Source organism: Molossus molossus, unplaced genomic scaffold (genome assembly GCF_014108415.1).
Source record: "Molossus molossus isolate mMolMol1 unplaced genomic scaffold, mMolMol1.p scaffold_m16_p_8, whole genome shotgun sequence".
NCBI classification, from domain to species: Eukaryota; Metazoa; Chordata; class Mammalia; order Chiroptera; family Molossidae; genus Molossus; species Molossus molossus.
The window spans coordinates 30,595,390-30,623,250 of record NW_023425402.1 but is presented as its reverse complement, the minus strand read 5'-3'; the positions used below and the strand labels follow the sequence as shown (position 1 = coordinate 30,623,250).

Sequence of the window (27,861 nt, the reverse complement as noted above, 5' to 3'; positions counted from 1 at the left end):
TTCATGTTTTATCATTCAAAGGAGTCAATTAGTTTGTAATATGTCCATTTAGCCTATACCATTTGCTCTGACTTTGACCCTCCCATGGAGTGGGAATCAAAAGAGTCTTTGCATTTATGCAGGTTATGTGGTCGCTAAGCTTTCTCATACACCATTACATGCAATATGGTTTACAGAGCCAAATTTGTCTGTATATAAGATTTGTGATGGCAGTGTAATTTGCAGAAGAGTCAGCCCAGGGCCAGAGTTGTTCATATTTAATTCACTTTTTATTCTTTCTTTCTTTTCTTTTTCTTTTTTTTTTTAATGTGGCTTTTTCTTCTCTGAAGGTTTAACAGAGACAGACATTTTCAAGCCTGATGTTCTCTCAGCCACCGGTTTGTCAGCATTTAGTATTGGCATATCCTCCGAAAGCCGTTTACTGGAAGAACTGGTTTCTACTAGACAGCTTTCAGCAAAACACAGTCTTACATCTTCCACAGATGTTTCTTCTTCTCAATTCCTGAATTTTGTCCGGAGCGCGACGTCTGTATCACATACGCCTATCCAAACTTCAGCTGTCACACCAGGATTCTTTTCCTTCAGTAGGAGAGAGAGGGCCTCATTTATCATCTCTTCCTTAACAACTGATTTTATTTTTCCTACGCAATCTGTATTATTTGACAATGATCAGACTGTTGCCTTATCTGCTACTACAATGAGTTCAGTAATTAGTAACATTCCAGGGGCAGAGACTGAGTTAAAAAGGCACTCATTACTCTCCTCTGGATTCCTGCTCACAACTGCTTCTATGAGCACACCTCCAATTGTTTCTAGAGGGGCTCAAGAGGATACTGAAGAATATTCAGCTGTTTCCTTAATTTCAAAAAGAGAGTGCTGGAGATTGCGGAGCTCCTCAATGTCTCCCATTTCTGCCGCTAAGATAATTATATCTAAACAGGTAGCCATCCTAAACTCATCAACTCTGCACAGAGTCACTACACAAGCCTCCATTCACAGTGAATATCAGATTATTACTGAAGCATCCAGCAACCGGAGACTCACAAACACCAAATCACAGACTGCTGATTCTTTAAGTGGATTAAGCCAAACATGTGCAACATGTTCTATGACTGACATAAAATCCTCTCGTAAATTCTCAGACCAAGTTTTGCATAGCAAACAGTCCCACTTTTATGAGACATTCGGGATGAACTCAGCGATATTAGCCAGCTGGTGTGCACTAATGGGAACACAAACTATCATTTCTGGGCATTCGTTTTCTTCCGCTACTGAAATAACGCCATCAGCGGCATTCACAGAACTGTCATCTTTATTTCCTTCTAAAAAGAGTACAAAAGAAACAATTTTATCCTCATCCTTGGAGGAATCCATTACCCTATCGTGTAATTTGGATGTTAATTTATGTTTGGATGAGACTTCTTCATCTATTGTCCCTTCACAAACTATCTCTTTAGACCTGATGAATTCTGGTTTGTCTTCAAAACTGATCACTGATGATCCGTTAATATCAAGAAACATTTTTAAAATATTGAAAATAAGACAATATGGTATAACTGAGGAGCCCACTGAGGCACTGAATCAAGACAATTTACTGAGCATACAGGAGAGTAAAGGATCTCAAAAACAGTTCAAATTTTATAAGAGTGATAGTACTCTGGATTTTGAGTTAAACCCTCCACCACACACAGACTCAATGTCTGATAGTTCAGAAGCAAGCTCTAATGTTGCGCTATATACCATTTCACCAACTCAATCACTTCCGATACAGACTTCTTTTCCCATGTCTACATTTATGTCCGATTGGACATATGATACAGCGTATCTGACTTTAACATCTAATTTAAAAGAAGAGTTCAGAACTTCTTCAGAGTGGTCCCCATGGGAACTTCAACCCAGTGTGCATGAATGGGAATCTGCTGCTTCAGGCCAGAGGCTTCCCATCACTACATCTCTTCCTTTGTCTTCACTGGAGTCCATTTCGGCACCTCATCAGCTGATGATTTCTGGTGAGTTTCTCAGTTTCAGTTCAATAAACTTTTAGAAACGAGTTTCTTTTCTACAGAGAAGAAAGAGCCTGCTGTAGTCACCAGGCGCCCTAAACAGCTTCTTTGTAATCAGGGCAGCAGCCAGTCAATGAAGATGGCACCTGCTGTTGTACCTGACACAGATGGTTATTCTGTATGCACTGCCACAAAGGCCGCCAGATCGACAGGGGAGTGTGGGAGACTGCCACGCTGCTGGCAAACAGTCAGACTGAGCCCGTTCAATTCATTACAATGGATCTTTCAAAGTTTAAGTATAACTTTCCTTATTCTCATTTCTTAAAATAGCTTCTGTGTCAGGTTGAATGCAATATAACACACTTCCTAGCATTTTTTGTCAGTACCGGTATTTTCTTTTCTTTTCAATGGGAAAGATGAAGAAATTAAGGGAACTTTGTTGGGTTGTCCCATCCTACATGGCATGGTTTATCATCTCTTTTTTTTTTTTTTTTTTTTTTTAATGAATTTTTATTTATTTTTTTGTTACAGATATTTTACCTTTTTACCCCATTGGCACCCCCCACCCTACCCCCCCTCCACCCTGTCCCCGGCTTAGTTGTCCATGTCCATTGGTCATGCATACATGCATATAAGTTCTGTGGTTTATCTCTTCCCACCCCCCCACCCTCCATCCCCTCTTCTGAGGGATGTCAGTCTGTGCCCTACTTCCATGTGTCTGGGTCTACTGTATTCCTCAGACTGTTATGTTCATTATATTCCGTATATAAGTGAGATCATGTGGTATTTGTCTTTTTCTGCTTGGCTTCTTTCACTTAGGATAATACTTTCCAGGTCCCTCCATGTGGTCTCAAAGGATAAGAGATCTTTCTTTCTTACCGCTGCATAGTACTCCATTGTGTATATGTACCACAGCTTTTTTATCCATTCGTCTACTGGTGGACACTTGGGCTGTTTCCAGATCTTAGCTATTGTAAATAGTGCTGCTATGAACATGGGGGTACATATATTCTTCCTGATTGGTGTTTCAGGCTTCTTAGGGAATATTCCCAGCAGTGGTATCACTGGGTCAAATGGAAGTTCAATTTTTAATTTTTTGAGGTAGCACCATATTGTTTTCCATAGCGGCTGCACCAGTCTGCATTCCCACCAGCAGTGTATTAGAGTCCCCTTTTCTCCACACCCTTGCCAACACTTGTTGTTTGATGATTTGTTGATGGCGGCCATTCTGACAGGTGTGAGGTGATACCTCATTGTTGTTTTAATTTGCATCTCTCTGATGATTAGTGATGTTGAGCATTTCTTCATATGTCTCTTGGCCATTTGTATGTCCTGTTTGGAGAGGTGTCTATTCAGCTCCTCTGCCCATTTTTTAATTGGGTTCTTTGTCTTCCTTTTGTGGAGTTGTATGAGCACTCTATATATATTGGAAATTAACCCCTTATCTGATACATCATTGGCAATGATGTTCTCCCATACAGTGGGTTGCCTTTCCATTTTGATGATTGTTTCTTTTGCTGTGCAGAAGCTTTTTAGTTTGATGTAGTCCCATGTGTTCATTTTCTCCTTTATTTCTGTTGCCTTAGGTGATGTATCAGTGAAAATTCTGCTCCGTATGATGTCCGAAATTTTGTTGCCTACATTTTCTTCTAGAATTTTTATGGATTCACGGGTCACATTTAAGTCTTTTATCCATTTTGAGTTTATTTTGGTGTATGGTGTAAGTTGATGGTCTAGTTTCATATTTTTGCATGTAGCTGTCCAATTTTCCCAACACCATTTATTAAAGAGGCTGTCTTTACTCCACTGTATGCTCTTGCCACCTTTGTCAAATATTAATTGAGCGTATTGCCTTGGGTCCATTTCTGGGTTTTCAGTTCTGTTCCACTGGTCTATATGCCTGTTCTTGTGCCAGTACCAGGCTGTTTTGGTTACAGATACTTTGTAGTATAACCTGATATCTGGTATTGTGATCCCACCTACTTTGTTCTTCTTTTTCAATATTGCTGTGGCTATTCGGGGTCTTTTTTGGTTCCATATGAACTTTTGAAGTATTTGTTCTAGTTCTATGAAATATGTCGTTGGTATTTTGATGGGGATTGCATTGAATCTATAGATTGCTTTGGGTAGTATGGACATCTTAATTATGTTAATTCTTCCAATCCATGAGCAGGGTATGTGCTTCCACTTTTTTATATCTTCCTCTATTTCTTTTTTCAATGACCTGTAGTTTTCTGCAAATAGGTCCTTTACTTCTTTGGTTAAGTTTATTCCTAGGTATCGTAATTTTTTTGGCGCGATGGTAAATGGGATTGTTTTTTCAGTTTCTCTTTCTGTGAGTTCATCATTGATGTACAAGAATGCCGTCGATTTCTTGACGTTAATTTTGTATCCTGCTACTTTGCCAAATTCATTTATTAAGTTTAGGAGATTTTTGATGGAGTCTTTAGGGTTTTCTATGTACAATATCATGTCATCTGCAAATAAGGACAGTTTCACTTCCTCCTTTCCAATTTGGATCCCTTTTATTTTTTCTTCATGTCTGATTGCTCTGGCTAAGACTTCCAGTACAATGTTAAATAAGAGTGGCGAAAGTGGACATCCCTGTCTTGTTCCTGTTCTTAATGGAAATGTTTTTAGTTTCTGTTCATTGAGTATGATGTTGGCTGTAGGTCTTTCATATATGGCCTTTATTATGTCGAGATATGAACCCTCTATTCCTACATTGCTGAGCGTTTTTATTAGAAATGGATGCTGGATTTTGTTGAATGCTTTTTCAGCATCTATTGATATGATCATGTGGTTTTTATTCTTCATTTTGTTTATGTGGTGTATCACGTTTATTGATTTGCGAATATTGTACCAGCCTTGCATCCCTGGAATGAATCCCACTTGGTCATGGTGAATAATTTTTTTGATGTATTTCTGGATCCGATTTGCTAATATTTTGTTCAGGATTTTGGCGTCTATTTTTCATCAGGGATATTGGCCTGTAGTTTTCTTTCTTCGTAGTGTCTTTTTCTGGTTTTGGAATTAGAATTATGCTGGCCTCATAGAATGTGTTTGGAAGTCTTCCTTCTTCTTGAATTTTTTGAAATAGTTTGAGGAGAATGGGTGTTAGTTCTTTTTTGAATGTTCGGTAAAACTCCCCCGTGAAGCCATCTGGGCCTGGGCTTTTGTTTGCTGGGAGAGTCTTGATTACCTCTTCAATTTCCTTACTTGTTATGGTCTGTTCAAGTTTTCTATCTCTTCTGGGAATAGTTTTGGGAGACTGTGTGTTTCTAGAAATTTGTCCATTACGCTTAGATTGTCGAATTTGTTGCCATATAGTTGTTCATAGTAGTTGTTAACGATCTTTTGTATTTCCGTGGTGTTGGTTGTTACTTCTCCTCTTTCATTTCTGATTTTGTGTATTTGGGTTCTCTCTCTTTGTTTCTTGGTGAGTCTAGCTAAGGGTCCATCAATCTTGTTTATCTTTTCAAAAAACCAGCTCTTTGTTTCATTGATCCTTTGAATTGTTTTTTTGGTCTCTATGTCATTTATTTCTGCTCTGATCTTTACTATTTCCTTCCTTCTACTTGCTCTGGGGTTTTCTTTTTGTTTGCTTTCTAATTCTTTAAGTTGTGAGGTTAGACAGTCAATTAGAAATTTTTCTTCTTTTTTGAGGTAGGCCTGTAGTGCTATGAACTTCCCTCTCAGAACTGCTTTCGCTGCATCCCATAGATTCTGTGTTGTTGTATGTTCATTTTCATTGGTTTCCAGGAAGTTTTTAATTTCTTCCTTGATCTCCTCGGTGACCCATTCATTGTTTAATAACATGCTATTTAGCCTCCATGTGTTGAGATGTCCTTGCATGTTCTTGTTGCAATTGACTTCTAGTTTCATGCCATTGTGATCTGAGAAGATGCTTAATATGATTTCAATCTTCTTGAACTTGTAGAGATTTAGTTTGTGTCCTATCATGTGGTCTATCTTTGAGAATGTCCCATGTGCACTTGAGAAGAATGTGTATTCTGTAGTTTTGGGGTGTAATTCTCTGTAGATATCTATTAAATCCATTTGGTCTAGTGCTTCATTTAGAGTCTCTGTTTCCTTGCTAATTTTTTGCCTAGAGGATCTATCCAGTGCTGTCAACGGGGTGTTGAAGTCCCCTGCTATGATTGTATTGTTGTCGATTTCTCCTTGGAATACCTCCAGAAGATTTTTAATATATTTTGGTGCTCCTCTATTGGGTGCATATATGTTTATCAAGGTTATATCTTCCTGTTGGATAGATCCTTTCAATATTATGTAGTGGCCGTCTTTGTCTCTAGTTATGGTCTTCATTTTGAAATCTATTTGATCAGATATGAGAATTGCTACCCCAGCTTTTTTTTGCTTTCCATTTGCTTGGAAAATTTTTTTCCATCCCTTCACTTTCAACCTATGTGAGTCTTTTGTTGTGAGGTGGGTCTCTTGTAAACAACATATAGATGAGTCATGCTTTCTTATCCAATCAGCTACTCTGTGTCTCTTTATGGGAGCATTCAATCCATTAACGTTTAAGGTGATTATTGATATGTACTTATTTATTGCCATTTTTGTTTAGTGTGGTTCTATTTTTCTTCCCATTTCTACTGCTAATTACAGCAGCCCTTTTAACATTTCTTGCAGTGCTGGTTTGGTGCTAATGTATTCCCTTAGCCTTTTTTTGTCTGGGAAGCTCTTTATTTGATCTTCTATTTTGAATGATAGCCTTGCTGGGTAGAGTAGTCTTGGATTCAGATTCTTGTTTTTCATGACTTTGATTACTTCATGCCATTCTCTTCTGGCCTGTAGTGTTTCTTGTGAGAAGTCAGCTGAGAGCCATATGGGGTTCCCTTTGTAGGTAACCTGTTGTTTCTCTCTTGCTGCTTTTAGGATTCTCTCTTTGTCTTTAATTTGTGGCATTTTAATTACTATGTGTCTTGGTGTGGGCCTGTTTGGGTTCTTCTTACTTGGGACTCTCTGTGCTTCTTGAACTTGAATGCCTTCTTCCTTCACCGAATTAGGGAAGTTTTCTCTCACTATTTTTTTTAATATATTCTCTATCCCTTGCTCATTTTCTTCTTCATCGGAGACTCCTATGATGCGAATATTATTACGTTTCCAGTTGTCCCACAGTTCTCTTAAGCTGTCTTCCTGTTTTTTAATAGTTTTTTCCTTCTGTTTTTCTGATTGGTTGATTTTTTCTACCCTGTCTTCTAATTCACTGATTCGGTCCTCAGCTTCCCCTACTCTGCTTTTTAAACCTTCCAATGTGTTTTTCATTTCTGATATGTCATTTTTTATCTCTTCTTGTTGGTTTTTAATTTCCAATTGGCTTATTTTCAGTGTCTCTATGTCCTTATTCATGCTGTTCAGCTTCCTCAAGATCATGGCTCTGAATTCTAGCTCTGTTAACATGCCTAATTGCTCCACATTGATCTCATCTTCGGTGGAGGTGTCTTGCTCTTTCATTTGGCTTCTGTTTCTGTGTTTCACCATTTTGGCTATCACTGTGGGCTTTGGAGCCTGTCAAGTTCTCCCTGTGGGTGTTGGTGTTCTGCTGTTTGTGGCTCCCTCTCCTGTGTTTAGATGAGCGAGGGAGGACCCACGTTGAACACCACTGTCAAGTCTTACTTTCCTGGTTAAAGTTGCCAACCCAGGAAACGTACTGTTATCCTCTAGCTTTTTGCTTGGAGGCTAGCAGTCTAGGTTACTTGATGAGTTTTGGGTTGTCCGTTGATTGAAAAACTCCCTCTGGTGCTCAGCCAAGGGGCTTTCAAGAGGGTGGGGCAGATGCTGGTTGTTAGTGAGCCTCAATTAGCACTTCAATGGCCCACAGGGTGGGGTTGGATCTCCGAGGGAGGGGCTGCTGCCTCTCCTCAGAGCCCTGGGAAGGAGCAGTAAGGCCACAGTCCTGAGTGGCTGCACTCAGCAAAAGCTCTGAGCACCCTCCAAACCCCGAGTGTCCTGACACAGTTCCAGTCCAGTCCGCCCTCCCTGTGCCGGAGCCCAAGGTGAGTGGCTGTGGCTGTTTCAGCCTCTGTCCCGGCTGCGCTGTGGAGCCGCCTGGGAGTGTAACCCGAGGGCGCTGCTCCCAGCTAAGGCCGCTGCCAAGCTGCGGACTGTGGGCTCCCAGCCCCGTCTCGCGCCTTCGCAAGCCTACCGGGATGGAGTCAGTGTCCCTCGTTGTATGGTCCGCGCAAGCTGCTTTTCTGTTGGTTTTTCCCGTTCGGTTTATCATTTCTTAATGCAAAGCTGTGATGCCTTCATGAATAGAACTCAGAAAATAAATTAAATTCATGTTTTTTAGTTAAAGAAATACTACATAAAATTGAAAGAAGATAATATTCCGTGTCTGAACTTGAAATAATTAATGAAAAGCCACTTTTCTTAGATAAGTATTCTTACTTTAAAGCACAATAGAAATTAGTAATCTTTTATACTTTTCTAATAACTATCAAATTGGGAACCATGCAAAAAAGTTTAATGAATTGTATTTAGCAGAAAGAGAATCTCTTCTTTTATTATTTAAAAAAAGTTATCTTGTGGGATTTCAAGTGTAATTGTGGCGGTGAATTTGAGTTTCATTCAATGAGAAATTAGTTTTGTATATGCATATGTGTGGTTTATGTCTATATTTTAGAGGAAAAACATATACATTTTTAGGTATGTAATTTATGTCTGACAATTTAGTAATATGAAAGACCAAATCATTATACTTTGTGTGTTCAGTATATGATTTTCTTCTTTTTTCTAATATATAATTTTACCGATTTTATAGAGAGAAAGAGAGAGATAGAAACATCGATTGGTTGCCTTCTGCACTCCCCCTACTGGGAATTGAGCCCACAATCTGGGCATGTGCTCTGACTGGTTATTGAACTGGGACTCATGGGCCAATCAATATTCAATCCAGAGAGCTACACCAGTCAGGATGATTTTCTTCTTTTATATTTTTGTTCATTGCTTTTATTTTATACAATCATTACTTTATTTTTATTGTTTACACTATTACAGACATCCCTATTTTCTCCCCTTTGCCCACCTCCACCCAGCCCCCCCTCCTTTCCTCTGGCCAGCACCACTCTGTTGTCTGTGTCCATGGTTTATGCATAAATGTTCTTTGGCTAATCCCTGCATTTTCCTTCATCCAGTGCCCTCCAACTCCCTCTTTACAACATTTCTAAAAATTATGTAAGTTAAATTACAAATTTAAATGAAGTATTATCCATGTACTTTTAAAAGATGAAAGCTTTTTGTATAACTAGTATGACTCATCAGCAATGCCTAATACGTCACTTGTCATGTACAGGTTTCTTAGATGCAGCTGAGTGAACCTTCTACTTTAATACAATTAGCCCCTTGGACATAATCAAGATACAACTTTTACCTTTCCAGGAAACCAAATCCTAGGCTTGCTCTTTATGATCAAAACTGTTACATTCCGTTTTTCCAGTCTCCTTATTCCAACAGCAAACACTCTGATGATGTTGACCTCTTCCAGTTCTCCCCGTTTCCTCCCAGTTTTACTTGCTTCCTTAATCATTTTAGATATGACAGTCAATCATTTACAAGGCACATGTTGGCACTTTTCCATATGTTCAGGGCCAAATCAGGGACTGGACAGCACACTCCAATTGCATATTTGTGAAGAATTTAAGAGAGACATTATTTGCAAAGATATGGGTAAAATTTAAGGAAAACAGAAAGATTGTATGATTCTGAAGGAACTAGTAACAACTGAATGTCATTGCTCTCCCTGTGCTGCGGGGGACAAAGAGCAGTATCAAAACCATGAACCTAAGGAGAAAAGCTGCCAGTTTACAGAAGCCATGGCCTTTAGGAAGAGGACACAGGCAATCCAAGGCAAACCAGCCAGAAGGAGACCAGGACATAAACACTCAGTCTCACTTTCCTCTAATCTTCTAGCATCCTGCTGGTGTTTCTTACTGACCAAACCCATTCAGCAGCTGGAAAGGATCTTTACAAACACTTCCAGGCTAATCCTTCCATGTAAAAGAAAGGTGGGGTAGGCCACAGTAGAATGGTCTGTAGTTCCAAAATCTTAATTCAGTTCCACGACACTGCCAAAATATAGAACAGATGTATAACTGATGAAGGGAGAATTTCCTTGTATGTTTCTAAAGCGGACCACTGGGTCCTGTTATTTTCTCCATACATGCTACTTCCATACTAAAAAATTATCAAGGGTAGAAAGCCCATAATTCTGGTCTCCCTTGCTCTGGTGGTTCCCTCAGGTTGCATTGGGTTGCTGAGGAAAAAAAAAATGACACTCTGAATAACTTCTTGTGATGAGCAAAGGGAGGCATCATGGAGTTACCTCTGTCAATATGTAGCTAAAGATTTTGAGTAATTTTGAACAGTAGAATTACTGGTTCTGTTGTATAGTGACAGCACTATTTAATTGGATCAAAATTGTCCTCAGACATCTTCTACCAAACCAGCTTTTGTGGTTTTGTTTAACTCATGAAGAAAATGAAGTTTAAGAGAAAAAAAAAAATGATATTGTTTTCTTATAGTGATATGATTCTTTTTTTTCTCTCTACTAGTTGTTTGGGAAAGATATAACAGAGAGCAACCAGAGCTTCCTGCCCTAAATATTCTCAGCAATGTATAACATAAAAGTGTATGAAATATTTTTTAGTTTCATTTATTCCATTCATAGTAATAAAATTCTAAAGTAAAATATAATCCAATATAATACTAATAAAATTCTCATAAATAACAAAGGGTTATTTCATCCAAGAATAAAAAGATGAGTCAAATGAAGACATTTAATGATATAATTTACCACATCACTAAGGAAAAAGACATTGACAATTTATAGTTTATTGAGTATTTTTTCTTTTATTTTTATCATAAGGATTTACATTATCTTCAAATTTTTAATATTTATTATTTTTTAAAACAAAAAATATAAATAGCTCACAACAATATCCAATGACATTCTTAAAATTGAAACAGAAAGGTAGTTTTATTAAATTTAAAAAGTCAAATGCTTTATGTGCACATATTTCTTACATACTATTTAGACAATCAAATGAGAAAATGCATTAATTAATTAACAAAAAAATGCAAACTGCTGCTGCTTAAAACTATACAGACCAAAGTTTGAATGCTAAAGTTTATTGACTAACCATAAAGTTAGATAAATGGAGATATGATGTCCTTATTTAAGGCATTAGACTTTTAAGCTCTTAATACTACATAAACACTATATTTGAAAATTATAAAGCAATTTTAAACAAGTTAAAATGGATTAATATTTAGAACTCAATCAAGACATTTTAAAGTACAAGAGAATAGCTAGGGAAATGCTGAATAGAAATGGCAATAAGGGAGCTTGTATGTTTATGTAATAAATTAACATAAATTAAAATAAAATACTAATTATTACAAGGATACATATAAAAGGAAATAGAATAGAAAACCAGATGCACACGATAAGTATAAAATACCTAAAAAGGGGGATTAAAATTGATAGAACAACATTTTAATATTTACTACATTGCATTGAAGCATTGTTATTTTGAGAATTGTTTCTCTCTACCTTATACCAAAATAAATTCTATGAGGACTAACTAGATAAAATTTCAAAAATAAGTATTAAAAAATAAAAATAATATATTAGTTAATAATTATTTAATCTCTAAATGGACACTTTTAAGCCTGAAATTCATACTCTTTGGCCTGTGGGTAGGGTCAAAGTATCTAATTCTGCTAATGTGGGAAATGACTTGCCTATCCACCGACATAGTTTTTCTCAGTTCTTTTCACTATTGTCAGTCACTTGTATGTGTTAAGATGATAAAAAGATATTTCTATTGCCTCTCAAGTCTATTTATACTTGCAGCATGTAGTTCAGTTTGACAAGTTGTCACTTTTATGAACATCCGTCAGCAATATTTTGAGATGCTATTTAATGTCAATAATTAAGATATTACTCAAACTGCCTGACAGTGTTATCATCTAAGATTAGCATAACATGTGTTCTTTCTTAATAACCATGTTTCAGTTAACAACACATTTTATCAAGGATGGACCATGTTCTGGTCTCTATTTATGGTGTGAGTGATACACTACTGAACAAAATAGATGCTTCCTGTCCTCTTAGAGCGTAATTTCAAGTGGAGAGAGAATGATGGCAAGCACTAAGCATAATAAACCTGTATTTCTATATCACTTGTTATATGTAATAAAGTGTATATTGTATAGTTCTAATATACATATAGAATGTATGTGTATGTATATATAATATATATTTTTGTTTTATATTCTATAGTATATTTATCTCCTATGTTGTATATGTATATATAATCTATATTATATATGTATATGTAATATACATATATTAGATATTGTATACGTACATATAATATATATATGTATATTATATATGATGTGATAGCCTATATGGATAAAAGAAAAAATAGAAGAGAATGGGAGGGGGCTGGGTATCATAAGGTTGGGGTTGACAAGTGAGCAACAACCCTATAATCAGGCTTAATCTCTTTGAGAAATCCATCTTGAAGGAAGTGAGTGCTGTGTAAATATAGGGAAAAAAATATCCCATAAAGAGTAAATGGTCAACGCTGTGTTAAAGTAGGTGTGTGTTTGATGCTTTCAGAGAACATCAGGGGAGCCATTGTGGTTGAGCAGGTAAGCAAGAGGGAGACTTTTAGAGGATGATAATAGGGTGGAGGAAACACAATGAGATTCTAAAAACTTTAGGCCATTTTAAGGGCTTGTGTTGTATTCTGAGTAAAACTAATTTATTCCAGGGATTTGAGTAGAGAAATTACATAATCTGCGTGATCACTCTGGCTGCACTATTGAGAATTGATTAGTGGGTGGGAATGGGGTGGACATCTAGGCAGAGTGACCAGTGAGGACTCTAATGCCCTAGTCAAAGTGAGAAATGACCATGGCTCAGTCCAGGTATCAGCAGTAAAGTCTTGAGAAATCAGATTCTGGATATAGTTTAAAGGTGGAGCCAACAGGATTTGCTGATACACTGGAGTATTTTTATTTATTTTGGTAACTTGTTTTATTAGACAGAAAAAAGTATCTTAAGCTACCCTCTGAAAACAAGGGGAAATTATGCAAACCAATTTTTCTAGACATGCTACCACAACATTTATCTGGCATTTTATCAGCTATAAAAGTGTGTCTAACAATAGCTGTTATAAGGCAAATGTCTGATAAGTTTATAATGACATTCCTGATTAGGTCCAAGAGGCACAGAAAGACCCTTTAACTTCTGCATCTGCCATGAATTAACTAGTCATGTTCAACAGGAAATATATGTTAATCTATACTTATTCTTGGAAATTTATTTGTGACTTTGTGTCGGATGGAGGAAGTCTCTACTAATCACAATATTTAATAATTCAAGCTACTTGTGCCCTGATCATATGATAGTATAATTACTATATTCTATGCACATGTGTGTGTGTGTGTATGTGCTGGTATGTATATAGACTTGGGTATATGCTGTGTGTTTTTTACAACAGAAAATCAATACAGAGTCAAGAAACCTAATGATGTAATATGAACTATTGAGAAAAAGGATGCTAGAATTAGAAAATAGTAAAAGAGCCCTGGCCAGTTTGGCTCAGCGGTTAGAGCATTGGCCTGCGGTCCGGAGAGACCCAGGTTCGGTTCCCGCTAAGGGCACGTGCTTCAGTTGCAGTTTGTCCCCGGCCCTGGTTGGTTGTGCGGGTGGCAGCCACTCGATGTGTCCCTTTCACGTCGATGTTTCTCTCTCTCTCTCCCTCTCCCTCCCTCCCACTCTATCTGTAAAAAGAAAGAAAGAAAGAAAGAAAGAAAGAAAGAAAGAAAGAAAGAAAGAAAGAAAGAGAAAGAAAGAAAGAAAGAAAGAAAGAAAGAAAGAAAGAAAGAAAGAAAGAAAGAAAGAAAGAAAGAAAGAAAATAGTAAAACAGAAAAAGATAGGTGCTGAAGACATAAGATTTGATAACAGTGATTTACCCTATTCTGATACCCTATGCTGAAATTTTGTAACTGTGACACAAATGCTGAAATCATGAATATATTTTTATGAAAATGTATTAGTTTCCTAGAGATGCTATAACAAAGTAGCACAAACTGGGTGACTTAAAACAAAAGCAATTTATTGTCTCACACTTCCAGAACCTAGAAGTCTGAAAAAAAGATGTTTGTAGGGCTCTACTCTATCAATGAAACCTATAGGTGAGTTCTTCCCTGCCTTTTAGTTACAGGTGGTGGCTTTTAATCTTGGGTCTTCCATAGCTTGCAACTGTATCACTCCAATTTCTGCCTTAAACTTTTAATTTTTTTTTCTTTTTCTTTTCATTCTTTTTTTGTTACAGATATTTCACCTTTTTTACCCATTGGCACCCCCCTCCCTACCCCATCCCCTCCCCGTCCCCGGCTTAGTTGTCCATGTCCATTGGTCATGCATACATGCATATAAGTTCTGTGGTTTATCTCTTCCCACCCCCTCACCCCCTATTCTGAGGGATGGCAGTCTGTGCCCTACTTCCATGTTTCTGGGTCTACCATATTCCTCAGACTGTTATGTTCATTATATTCCGTATATAAGTGAGATCATGTGGTATTTGTCTTTTTCTGCTTGGCTTATTTCACTTAGGATAATACTTTCCAGGTCCCTCCAAGTCATCTCAAAGGATAAGAGATCTTTCTTTGTTACCGCTGCATAGTACTCCATTGTGTATATGTACCACGGCTTTTGTATCCATTCGTCTACTGGTGGACACTTGGGCTGTTTACAGATCTTAGCTATTGTAAATAGTGCTGCTATGAACATGGGGGTATATATTCTTCCTGATTGGTGTTTCAGGCTTCTTAGGGTATATTCCCAGCAGTGGGATCACTGGGTCAAATGGAAGTTCAATTTTTAATTTTTTGAGATAACACCATATTGTTTTCCATAGTGGCTGCACCAGTCTGCATTCCCACCAGCAGTGTATTAGAGTCCCCTTTTCTCCACACCCTCGCCAACACCTGTTGTTTGATGATTTGTTGATGGCGGCCATTCTGACAGGTGTGAGGTGATACCTCACTGTTGTTTTAATTTGCATCTCTCTGATGATTAGTGATGTTGAGCATTTCTTCATATGTCTCTTGGCCATTTGTATGTCCTGTTTGGAGAGGTGTCTATTCAGCTCCTCTGCCCATTTTTTAATTGGGTTCTTTGTCTTCCTTTTGTGGAGTTGTATGAGCACTCTCTATAAATTGGAAATTAACCCCTTATCTGATATATCATTGGCAATGATGATCTCCCATACAGTGGGTTGCCTTTCCATTTTGATGATTGTTTCTTTTGCTGTGCAGAAGCTTTTTAGTTTGATGTAGTCCCATGTGTTCATTTTTTCCTTTGTTTCTGTTGCCTTAGGTGATGTATCAGTGAAAATTCTGCTCCGTATGATGTCTGAAATTTTGTTGCCTACATTTTCTTCTAGAATTTTTATAGATTCACGGGTCACATTTAAGTCTTTTATCCATTTTGAGTTTATTCTTGTGTAGGGTGTAGGTTGATGGTCTAGTTTCATTTTTTGCATGTAGCTGTCCAATTTTCCCAGCACCATTTATTAAAGAGGGTGTCTTTACTCCACTGTATGCTCTTGCCACCTTTGTCAAATATTAATTGAGCGTATTGCCTTAGGTCCATTTCTGGGTTTTCAGTTCTGTTCCACTGGTCTATATGCCTGTTCTTGTGCCAGTACCAGGCTGTTTTGGTTACAGTCGCTTTGTAATATAACCTGATATCTGATATTGTGATCCCGCCTACTTTCTCCTTCTTTTTCAAGACTGCTGTGGCTATTCGGGGTCTTTTTTGGTTCCATATGAACTTTTGAAGTATTTGTTCTAGTTCTATGAAATATGTCATTGGTATTTTGATGGGGATTACATTGAATCTATAGATTGCTTTGGGTAGTATGGACATTTTAATGATGTTAATGCTTCCAATCCATGAACAGGGTATGTGCTTCCACTTTTTTATATCTTCCTCTATTTCTTTTTTCAATGACCTGTAGTTTTCTGCAAATAGGTCCTTTACTTTCTTGGTTAAGTTTATTCCTAGGTATCTTAATTTTTTTGACGCGATGGTAAATGGCTTTTTTTTTTTCAGTTTCTCTTTCTGTGAGTTCATCATTGGTGTACAAGAATGCCGTCTATTTCTTGATGTTAATTTTGTATCCTGCTACTTTGCCAAATTCATTTATTAAGTCTAGTAGATTTCTGATGGAGTCTTTAGGGTTTTCCACGTATAATATCATGTCATCTGCAAATAATGACAGTTTCACTTTCTCCTTTCCAATTTGGATCCCTTTTATTTTTTCTTCATGTCTGATTGCAGTGGCTAAGACTTTCAGTACAATGTTAATTAAGAGTGGCGAAAGTGGACATCCCTGTCTTGTTTCTGTACTTAATGGAAATGTTTTTAGTTTCTGTCCATTGAGTATGATGTTGGCTGTAGGTCTTTCATATATGGCCTTTATTACGTAGAGATATGATCCCTCTATTCCCACATTGCTGAGCATTTTTATCAGAAATGGATGCTGGATTTTGTCGAATGCTTTTTCAGCATCTATTGATATGATCATATGGTTTTTATTCTTCATCTTATTTATGTGGTGTATCACATTTATTGATTTGCGAATATTGTACCAGCCTTGCATCCCTGGAATGAATCCCACTTGGTCCTGGTGAATAATTTTTTTGATGTATTTCTGGATCCGATTTGCTCATATTTTGTTCAGGATTTTGGCGTCTATGTTCATCAGGGATATTGGCCTGTAGTGTTTTTTCTTTGTAGTGTCTTTTTCTGGTTTTGGAATTAGAATTATGCTGGCCTCATTGAACGTGTTTGGAAGTCTTCCTTCTTCTTGAATTTTTTGAAATAGTTTGAGGAGAATGTGTGTTAGTTCTTTTTTGAATGTTTGGTAAAACTCCCCCGTGAAGCCATCTGGGCCTGGGCTTTTGTTTGCTGGGAGAGTCTTGATTATCTCTTCAATTTCCTTAGTTGTTATTGGTCTGTTCAAGTTTTCTATCTCTTCAGGGAATAGTTTTGGGAGACTGTGTGTTTCTAGAAATTTGTCCATTTCGCTTAGATTGTCGAATTTGTTGCCATATAGTTGTTCATAGTAGTTGTTAATGATCTTTTGTATTTCCGTGGTGTTGGTTGTTACTTCTCCCCTTTCATTTTTGATTTTGTGTATTTGGGTTCTCTCTCTTTGTTTCTTGGTGAGTCTAGCTAAGGGTCCATCAATCTTGTTTATCTTTTCGAAAAACCAGCTCTTTGTTTCATTGACCCTTTGAATAGTTTTTTTGGTCTCTATGTCATTTATTTCTGCTCTGATCTTTACTATTTCCTTCCTTCTACTTGCTCTGGGGTTTTCTTTTTGTTTGTTTTCTAATTCTTTAAGTTGTGAGGTTAGATAGTCAATTAGAAATTTTTCTTGTTTTTTTGAGGTAGGCCTGTAGTGCTATAAACTTCCCTCTCAGAACTGCTTTCGCTGCATCCCATAGATTTTGTGTTGTTGTGTGTTCATTTTCATTGGTTTCCAGGAAGTTTTTAATTTCTTCCTTGATCTCCTCGGTGACCCATTCATTGTTTAATAACATGCTATTTAGCCTCCGTGTGTTGAAATGTCTTTGCATGTTCTTGTTGCAATTGATTTCTAGTTTCATGCTATTGTGATCTCAGAAGATGCTTGATATGATTTCAATCTTCTTGAACTTGTAGAGATTTAGTTTGTGTCCTATCATGTGGTCTATCTTTGAGAGTGTCCCATGTGCACTTGAGAAGAATGTGTATTCTGTAGTTTTGGGGTGTCATTCTCTATTAAATCCATTTGGTCTAGTGCTTCATTTAGAGTCTCTGTTTCCTTGATAATTTTTTGCCTAGAGGATCTATCCAGTGCTGTCAACGGGGTGTTGAAGTCCCCTGCTATGATTGTATTGTTGTCGATTTCTCCTTGGAAGTCCTCCAGAGGAATTTTAATATATTTTGGTGCTCCTCTATTGGGTGCATATATGTTTATCAAGGTTATAGCTTCCTGTTGGATAGATCCTTTCAATATTATGTATTGGCCGTCTTTGTCTCTAGTTATGGTCTTCATTTTGAAATCTATTTTATCAGATATGAGAATTGCTACCCCAGCTTTTTTTTTGCTTTCCATTTGCTTGGAAAATTTTTTTCCATCCCTTCACTTTCAACCTATGTGAGTCTTTTGTTGAGAGGTGGGTCTCTTGTAAACAACATAAAGATGAGTCATGCTTTCTTATCCAATCAGCTACTCTGTGTCTTTTTATGGGAGCATTCAATCCATTTACATTTAAGGTCATTACTGATATGTACTTATTTATTGCCATTTTTGTTTAGTGTGGTTCTATTTTTCTTCCCATTTCTAGTGCTAATTACAGCAGTCCTTTTAACATTTTTTGCAGTGCTGGTTTGGTACTAATGTATTCCCTTAGCCTTTTTTTTTGTCTGGGAAGCTCTTTATTTGACCTTCTATTTTGAATGATAGCCTTGCTGGGTAGAGTAGTCTTGGATTCAGATTCTTATTTTTCATGACTTTGATTACTTCATGCTATTCCCTACTGGCCTGTAGTGTTTCTTGTGAGAAGTCAGCTGAGAGCCTTATGGGGTTTCCTTTGTAGGTAACCTGTTGCTTCTCTCTTGCTGCTTTTAGGATTCTCTCTTTGTCTTTAATTTGTGGCATTTTAATTACTATGTGTCTTGGTGTGGGCCTGTTTGGGTTCTTCTTACTTGGGACTCACTGTGCTTCTTGAACTTGAATGACTTCTTCCTTCACCAAATTAGGGATGTTTTCTCTCACTATTTTTTTGAATATATTCTGTATCCCTTGCTCATTTTCTTCTTCTTCGGGGACTCCTATGATGCGAATATTATTACGTTTCCAGTTATCCCAGAGTTCTCTTAAGCTGTCTTCCTGTTTTTTAAGTTTTTCCTTTTGTTTTTCTGATTGGTTGATTTTTTCTACCCTGTCTTCTAATTCACTGATACGGTCCTCAGCTTCCTCTACTCTGCTTTTTAAACCTTCCAATGTGTTTTTCATTTCGGATATGTCATTTTTTATCTCTTCTTGTTGGTTTTTAATTTCCAATTGGCTTATTTTCATTGTCTCTATGTCCTTACTCATGCTGTTGAGCTTCCTCAAGATCATGGCTCTGAATTCTAGCTCTGTTAACATGCCTAATTGGTCCACATTGATCTCATCTTCGGTGGAGGTCTCTTGCTCTTTCATTTGGCTTCTGTTTCTGTGTTTCACCATTTTGGCTATCACTGTGGGCTTTGGAGCCTGTCAAGTTTTCCCTTGGTGTTGGTGTTCTGCTGTTTGTGGCTCCCTCTCCTGTGTTTAGATGAGGGAGGGAGGACCCACGTTAAACACCACTGTCAAGTCTTACTTTCCTGGTTAAAGTTGCCAGCCCAGGAAAGGTACTGTTATCCTCCAGCTTATTGCCTGGAGGCTTGCAGACGGGGTTACTTGATGAGTTTTGGGTTGTCAATTGATTGAAAAACTCCCTCAGGTGCTCAGCACAAGGGGATTTCCTGAGGGTGGGGCAGATGCTGGTTGTTAATGAGCCTCAATTAGTACTTCAATGGCCCACAGGGTGGGGTTGGATCTCTTACGGAGGGGCTGCTGCCTCTCTCAGAGCCCTGGGAAGGGGCAATATGGCCACCGTCCTGCGTGACTACACTCAGCAAACCTCTGAGGGCCCTCCAAATCCCGAGTCTCCCCACACAGCTCCAGTCCAGTCTGCCCTCCCTCTGCCGGAGCCCAAGGTGAGTGGCTCTGGCTATTTTAGCCTCTGTCCCAGCTGCGCTGTGGAGCCGCCTGGGAGTGTAACCCGAGGGCGCTGCTCCCAGCTAAGGCTGCTGCCGAGCTGCCGACCGTGGGCTCCCAGCCCCCGTCTCGCGCCTTCGCAAGCCTACTGGGATGGAGTCAGTGTCCCTCGTTATGGGGTCCTCGCAAGCTGCTTTTCTGTTGCTTTTTCCCGTCAATTTGTCTGTGTTATAGTTGTAATTCCAGTTTGGTTCTGGGAGACGGTCTGTGTAGCTTCCATTCACTCCGCCACCATTTTTTCTGCTAAACTTTTAATTTTTTAATCCAACTCTACATACATTTTAGTTTCTAAGCTACTGCTCCAACCCCAATTAAACCTGTCTGGTCCTTAAACTTTGAGTACTTGAAATATAAGCTTGATACTTGTCCTGGATTTTGTTGATGTAAACTCTACCTTTGACTTGTTTAGTTGTTGTTGATAAATTTACCCTATTCTGATATTTGATTTCTGAATATACCATACTCTTGAACCTCACATGGATCTAAAACCCTGGTTATATTTTGGCAGAGGGTTCTAACCCTTTCCTATGTCTCTGTAATTCTAATTAGTACTTTTATATCTTTATTATTAGTTCTATAACATTCAACAGCTGATGCTCTGAAGTGGTCCTTACCGCCACCTCTGGGCTCCATCTATTCCATATGAGGCTGTCACTTCCTTTCTGAGACCCTGACTTCTCATTTTGCACTCACATCGTGATGGTAGATAATGTCTAACCATAAACTCTCAGCTTTGAATTACAGGATTCTTGAGTGTAGAAACCATATTAATTTCTATTTTTCTATATTTCTCTGCTCTTTACCTTCTCTTTTCTCTGAAATGCCTATATTTTACTTTCGAAAGACTTACTTAATGCTGAAAAACAAGACATGAAGATCCAACCTATAATTGCAAATGGATAAAATTCTAGATGTAATTTGGGAACCTTAGATCATAAGCACAACTCTTTTTTTTTTTTTGCTTTAATATTTTATTTCCTGCTTAATTAATAGCTAAGAATCCAGATGCCCTATGACATTACAGCATCGTGCAAAGCCACCCTTACAGGTGTCCTTGTGGAGTTTTATTTATTTATTTTTAATTTTTATTAATTTATTTTTGTTACAGATGTTTCTCCTGTTTTTTCCTCATTGACACCCTCCTCCCCATCCCCCCACTCCATCCCCAGCTTTGTTATCCATGTCCATTGGTTATGCGTACATGCATGTAAGTTCTGTGGTTTATCTCTTCTTTCCCCCCACCACCCCCTCTTCTGAGAGTTGTCAGTCTGTACCCTCCTTCCACATCTCTGGGTCTATTCTATTCCTCAGACTGAGCACAGCTCTTTTTTTTTGGTACGTGCCCCTAGCGGGAACCAAAACTCGGACTCTCTGGTCCACAGGCCAATGCTCCAACTGCTGAGGCAAACCGGCCAGGGCCACAACTCTTTTTTAAGATTATAACAGTGTACTGTATTTTTCTATTTGATTTTCAATCTATGCTCTTATTTTGGGTGAAGTTTTTTTAAGCAACTTACCATTTTGCTGAGACTATGGATATATTTTTATCTCCTCTAGTGGTTTATCTATCTCTTTTTTCAATACCACTGCCTGTGTCACTCTTTTGTTTGTTTGTTTGTTAATCCTCATCTAAGAATATTTTTTTCCACTGATTTTTCTCAGAATGAATGGGAGGAAGGGAGAGAGGGAGAGAGACATTGATGTGAGAGAGACACATCAATTGGTTGTCTCCCACATGATTCCAATGGGGACTAACGATGAAACTTGCAACCTAGGTACATGCCCGTGACCAGAAATCGAACCCACAACCCTTTGGTCCACAGTCCGATACTCTAACTGCTGAGCCACACCAGCCAGGGGTTGCCTCTGTCACTCTTTACAGCATTCTAACATGCTTTCTATAATGGAAAAAATAAAGTTGCATTTTATCATTTTGTCAGCTAAAAGCAATAAAGTATAAAATTTAGTTTTTTAGATAATTTAATATTTATACCTAAAGTATTCTAATTTATACTTGAAAAAAATCTTCGTTTTTTTAAACCAGTAGGTCCTATAAAAATTACATATTTTTCCTCCAACTGACTCAAGTAGTATACTTATTTTTATTAATGCCACAGGAATTACCCCCAATTTTATATTTATTTAACTTTTAAAAGCATAAGAGATAGGTAATGTCAATTTTAATTTTACAGAAATAAAGTGGAAACTGAAATATGCAGGTAAAGGACTTGTACATTTTTATTAATGCCCCGTAGAAATTATCATAGTGTTTTCTATAGTGCCCTTACTACATTATGATCAAACTGTCTGGTTCCAAATCTACTTAGTAATTGTGTGATCTTATAAATACTTCACATTTCTCTCTTTAAAATGGGGAATAATGACCATAACCATTGCAAACAGTTCCTGTGAAGATTAAACTAGACAATGCATATGCTGTGTTTAACTGAATATTCAGGGGTAGTAAGCCTAGACAAATTGTGCCTATCATTATTCTCAACAGTAAAATCAATAAAAGTGCAAGACAAACCATCTGTTAAAACATTTATTCAAATTAAGAGAAAAACATACATGGTGAAGAAAACCTGTCCATCATTGGCATGCTAATGACAGAGAGTGTATGTTTATCTCCTGGAGTTGCTATGCTTCTTGCCACTGCCTGTGTTATATGGTCATAGCAAAGGGGACTCGGTGTCTAACACAATCACACACGTGGACAAACGGAATCCATCTGATATGGAGACTGAAATGTATTTTTTCCAAGTCAACTCTTTCAAGACAGAGTCTTTGGTAGACATTATTAATGGTTAAAACATAAAATTAAGAAAATAATAATTTCAAGAAAGTATATGACCCAAGATAAACACCTACCCAAAATAATACATGTTATTAGCACCAGAAAATACTTTTCAAATGAAACAGGTCTAAGAAAAATGACTTTCTAACATAAACTAGAAAAGTGCCAGCCATTAAATAAGGAAGCAAATACTACCTTTGGACTAGTGAGTAATTAATCAGCTAATCTTATCCTTCCCCCCTATGAGAAAAGAGAAGCAAAAGAAGAAATTATTTTTAAATCACCCCAATGATTGATTTATCACCAAAATATGTTTCATATTTTTAAACATATGTAAATTCAGCACTCTGAATAACAAATATTTTATTTAAATTACCATCTCTATGCAAAATTAAATAATTTTATTTGTATTTTATTAATTTGCCTCTATCTTTATTCCTTGTGATAAAAACATAAGTTAATCCATTGTCTTTGTTCAGTTCATTTGAAAAAGATATTTTATTGAGAGATTACATATTAACTGACAAAATTACAAGCAAGAAATTAAACTCATGTCAGTATTATTTTATTCATTTTACTGAGTAAACACTATCAGGACCTCAACTTGTAAATTATAAGTATTTGTGTGCCCAGATTTTTGAGAAATAAAAAAGATCCAAATATAGTACAAGACTTTAGAGAATAGTTTTAAGTTATACATGACTATGGATGTGGGAGTGTAAGCTTCTCAATTTACCCTACATGTTTAATTTTGGTAAGAATAATTCACTTTTAATAGTTTTGCTAATAAAACCGTGTTGTCTCAAAATTGTTTAAAAATATTCTTCATGGTTTTTTATATGAATCTTTGTCATAAAGGGAGTTATTTGTCATACAGGGAGTTTATCCTTTTATACATTTCTATTTGAAGCTTTTCACTTGTTTCTATCAATTTTAAAAATGCTTACTTGTTAATAACACATGGACAGAACTGATATCCATGATTTAATGATGCTTTTAAATATTTCATTTGCATGAAAGTATCTATTACCTCTCTAAGTTAACTTTCAGTTACTTCTTGGGGGAATTTGTATCTTAGCACTTCCAGCCTTTTTAGAAAGGTGGGTCCAAATTTAATGATGAACAGTTTACTCACTTTAAAATTTGGTCTCATCCTACATAGTTAATTTCAATTTAACTCAAGCAACTGTTATCAAACTTTTCGATGTTAATTTTTTAAAATTTACATTTGAAATAGATTTAAGCTCCTTTGCATTTTTAATATCTGCTTTCCTTGGTATGAAACAAATTGAAGGAAACTGAAGAAGCATGAGAGTTCTAGAGGAAAAAATAAAAGGCTCCCATAAGATAGATAAGTATTCTGGTCTATCCACTCTACCTTCAAAAATAGTCAATTCAGCCAAAATTTTAGTACTTCTGCCATTTATTGTATTTGCTAAATATTAAAATATTTTACACATAAAGAGGAACTTCTATGCTTTTCAAATATTTGTACTTCACATATTTTTATCCAGAAAAAAAAATAAAAGGAAATATAAAATTAAGGGAAAAAATAGGCAAAATCTCAAAGAATTCTATTCAGGTCCTGCTAATCTTTAAAAGTATCATACTTTCTTCAGAACTGTTCATGATTCACTTAAGGCAACTATAGGGAAATTAATATACATTATTAATTCAGTTCAAATTTGAAAAGTAAAAGAAAATACATTATCCTTATTGATCCTGACAATGTGATTTGAAAACCAAATTAGATTCAGGACCAGATTATGTAACTGCCTCTAAAAATGTTGGAAATATCACTTCTCATTTTTTTAAAATGGAGAATTCCATTTCTGTATTTTCTTCATTTAAAAAAATCAGCCACGCTATATGTCAGCGTCAAATTCTAAAGCCTGCCTAAGTGGCTGGCTGAAACATGACAGGGCAGGGGACATTGATGTAAATAATGAGATCGCCTTTGATAGATGAATGGATAAAGAAAATGTGATACATGTGTACAAATGAATAATTCTCAGCCATAAGAAAAGATGAAATATTGCCATTTGCAACAACATGGATGGATCTTGAGAACATCATGCTAAGTGAAATAAGTCACACAAAAGTCAAGAACTTCACTCATATGTGGAATATACAACTGAAAGCAACAAATAAACAGGTAAGACAAACAAACAAGTAAAAACTCAAACAGACAATAGTATGGTTGTTACCAGAGGAATGGGGGGCTGGGGAGTTAGTAAAGGATACAGGGGATCAATTATATGGTGAAGGAAGAAGATTTGACTTTGGGTGGTGAGCACACAATGCAATATACTGATAATATATCATAGAATTCTATACTTGAAATCTATATAATTTTTAACCAATGTCACCTCAATAAATTTAACAAAAGATCTCAAGTAAGAGATTGGGTTCAAAGTTGTCAGATGCTGAAGAAAAGGGCTTATGAAGAAAACATGGTGCCTTAGATTTTTATTGCTATGTAACAAATTACTACTATCTTGGTGGTTTAAAACAATGCAAATGTATTATTTTACAGATTATATAGGCCAGAAGTCCAGACATGCTGTAAATAGATTTCAGACATGCTGTAGCTTTGGCTACAGTTCTCCTCTGGGCCTAGGGTCTTCTATAAAACCACTACTTGTTAGAATAATTAATCTCCTTACTGTTTTAGATTTAGGTGCCTGTTTTCCCAGCCGGGTGCAGTTTTAGACTACTAGAGGCCACTCTCAGGGTCCTTCCCCCAAACCCCACATCTTAGCAAGGTGGAGCATCCCTGGTGTCTAATCTCTCTCATCCTTTAAATCTCTTTGACTTCCTCTTTTGCTTCCAAAGGATGGGACAAGTGAAGGGCTCTGCTTCTAAAGACCTCATATGATCATAGTAGGTTCACCCCCATAATCTTCCTCTGTCATAATCATATAATCACTAGAATAATATCATAGTCACAGCATTCACTCACACTCAAAAAGAGAAGATTTTTCAAGGATGAAGATCACTGAAGAGTTTTTTTTAGTATTCTACCTACAAGCCAGGAGTTCAGAAAACTGTGATATCATAGTACAAAGGGATAGACAGAAACCAGAAGACAGCAACAGGTAGATTCCCAGTTGATAAACCATGGGCAGTATCCCACTTCCTGGATCTAGTCTGGGTAAATGACTGCAGGCAAAAGTGGATTCTCCTTTTTCAGACTTAGAAAAGCATATAAGTATTCATATGTGAAAAAAAAAGGGGGGGTGATAAAATAAAAGAGACCAGTGACAGTGTTTGTGTATAAGTTCCCAGAATAAGGCAAACTGAGCCTGATTATTAGAAGGCCAGAGTTATAGGTTATTTATAAAACACTTACAATCTTTTTCCTGTAAAACTAATAATTAAATATATTAAGGATTTCCTATGTGATACGAGTGAGCTAAATACAATGAATTTAACTTCTCACTTTATCCTTACAGCCATCCCTCAAGGTTCTGTAGTAACCTAGGACAAGTAAATGTAATAGTTGCTCTGTGATGGTGAGACCCTTTGTACAATATCTCTGCTATGACCTTTCTATTTCAACAGATGCTTGTAATTGCCCATTTGCCTTCAGCAAACACTAGAAACTGAGTTGTTTAAAAGCAAGATTTGTGTCTCATTTGTTTTTGTGTCCTGAATATATATATTTTTAATTGTGTCCTGAGTATTGAGCACAGGGGTAAATATTCTGTATAAATTTGATTCATTTTAATGTTTCTAAAAACACAGCTTTATGGTACACTCTTTGGTGGAAGAAATTGGATTGAGGCTTAGGAACTTGAATTCTAATCCAGTTCTCCTAAAATTGCTTTCAGTAACCTCAGCTGCTTCTTGTGACAAAGTGAACTGAGTAAGATTTTCTCTGATTATAAACTTCTTTGAATTTTTTCTATGTTATAAAATAGTTACATTTAACCTGATTGTAATTGAGTTTTCAGCCCAACTCAAATTTTGGAGAGGTGACAAATGAAAATTGAATGTTCTTTTTTCTAATGCATCTGCTTATACGGTTAGCTAGTCATTGTTAGTGTGTGTAAAATGTAACATCAAAAATGATTTCATTCATTTATACATATATTTATACAAACCATGAACCTGAAACTGGTAGTATATATTCTTCAGTTAATTTATTTAATTGATAAGCACCTATATGCAGGGGAAGTATTATTAATTGTTTACTATTTATTTCTTTCGGGCACACAGCCAGCCATAGAAATACTCATACTTCTTTCTCCTGTTTCCTTAGAAATGGTTTCTATAGCAACTGAGTATATTGAGCTGGAGACCCAAGGAATGCCATGAGTGTGTGCATTTATACTGAAAACAATCTTACATGATCTTTTGTGTTTCAGCTTAAAAACAATTGATATCAAGTCAGTTGGAGCTCTTTTGTAATAAGTAGTTTGTAATATATTTGAACAATGAAGCAAATGTTTTATTTATTTCTTTAATCTCAATTAAGTAAATTACTCAAAGCTAGCCACATCATTTTTAAGCCATAAATGTTCTTATACTTTGTCTTTGATATCAATTTCAAGCATAGTGCTAAATTATCTCCTATTATTAATTTCAATACAAATACTCAATGTGGTTAAAAAATATAAGGTCCAAATACGAAGTCTATCTTATTCATGCACATAATGCATTTTAGACAAATAATCTTCTAAGTAATTAGAAATACCTATGATCTAAATTAATAAACATTGTGTGATTAAATTATTTCTCTGCCACTAGGATGATTCATGACACTTTGAAATAATTTTTTCTATAATAAAATATGCACAATTAAGTGAGCTTTTACATAAACGGAGTATAATTTAAAACAGTATATAAATAACAACTGATTAAAAAAGAAACTTCATTTCATGTATAATGTGGTGTCTTGTGATTTATGCCATTTCTTTTGCTTTGTTTTAGTCATCCTTCAACATTGATTTTTCTCCTTCATTGCTATTCCTAATTCGTCTACTTTGGAGATTTCTCCAAAACTTTCACTTTCTCTTAAATATCAAGTAATAGTTGTTTGCATATGCCCAGAACAAAGGACTTTTCTCTCATGCCAGAGTCATTTTCCTTAGCATCATACTTTAAGCTTTACTCAAGCTGCCTTCTGAATTTAAAATGGCTTTCCTCCCC

The 27,861-nt window shown here is 36.5% G+C and overlaps 1 protein-coding gene across 1 annotated transcript in view; it reads left to right on the top strand.

The window, feature by feature from the left end:
* The window catches only part of EYS (eyes shut homolog), a 1,629,530-nt gene that overhangs the window by 895,517 nt on the left and 706,152 nt on the right, over nt 1–27,861 (top strand). The window contains 1 exon segment of the mRNA XM_036248740.1: nt 330–2,009. Coding sequence (XP_036104633.1) covers nt 330–2,009 — 1,680 coding nt within the window.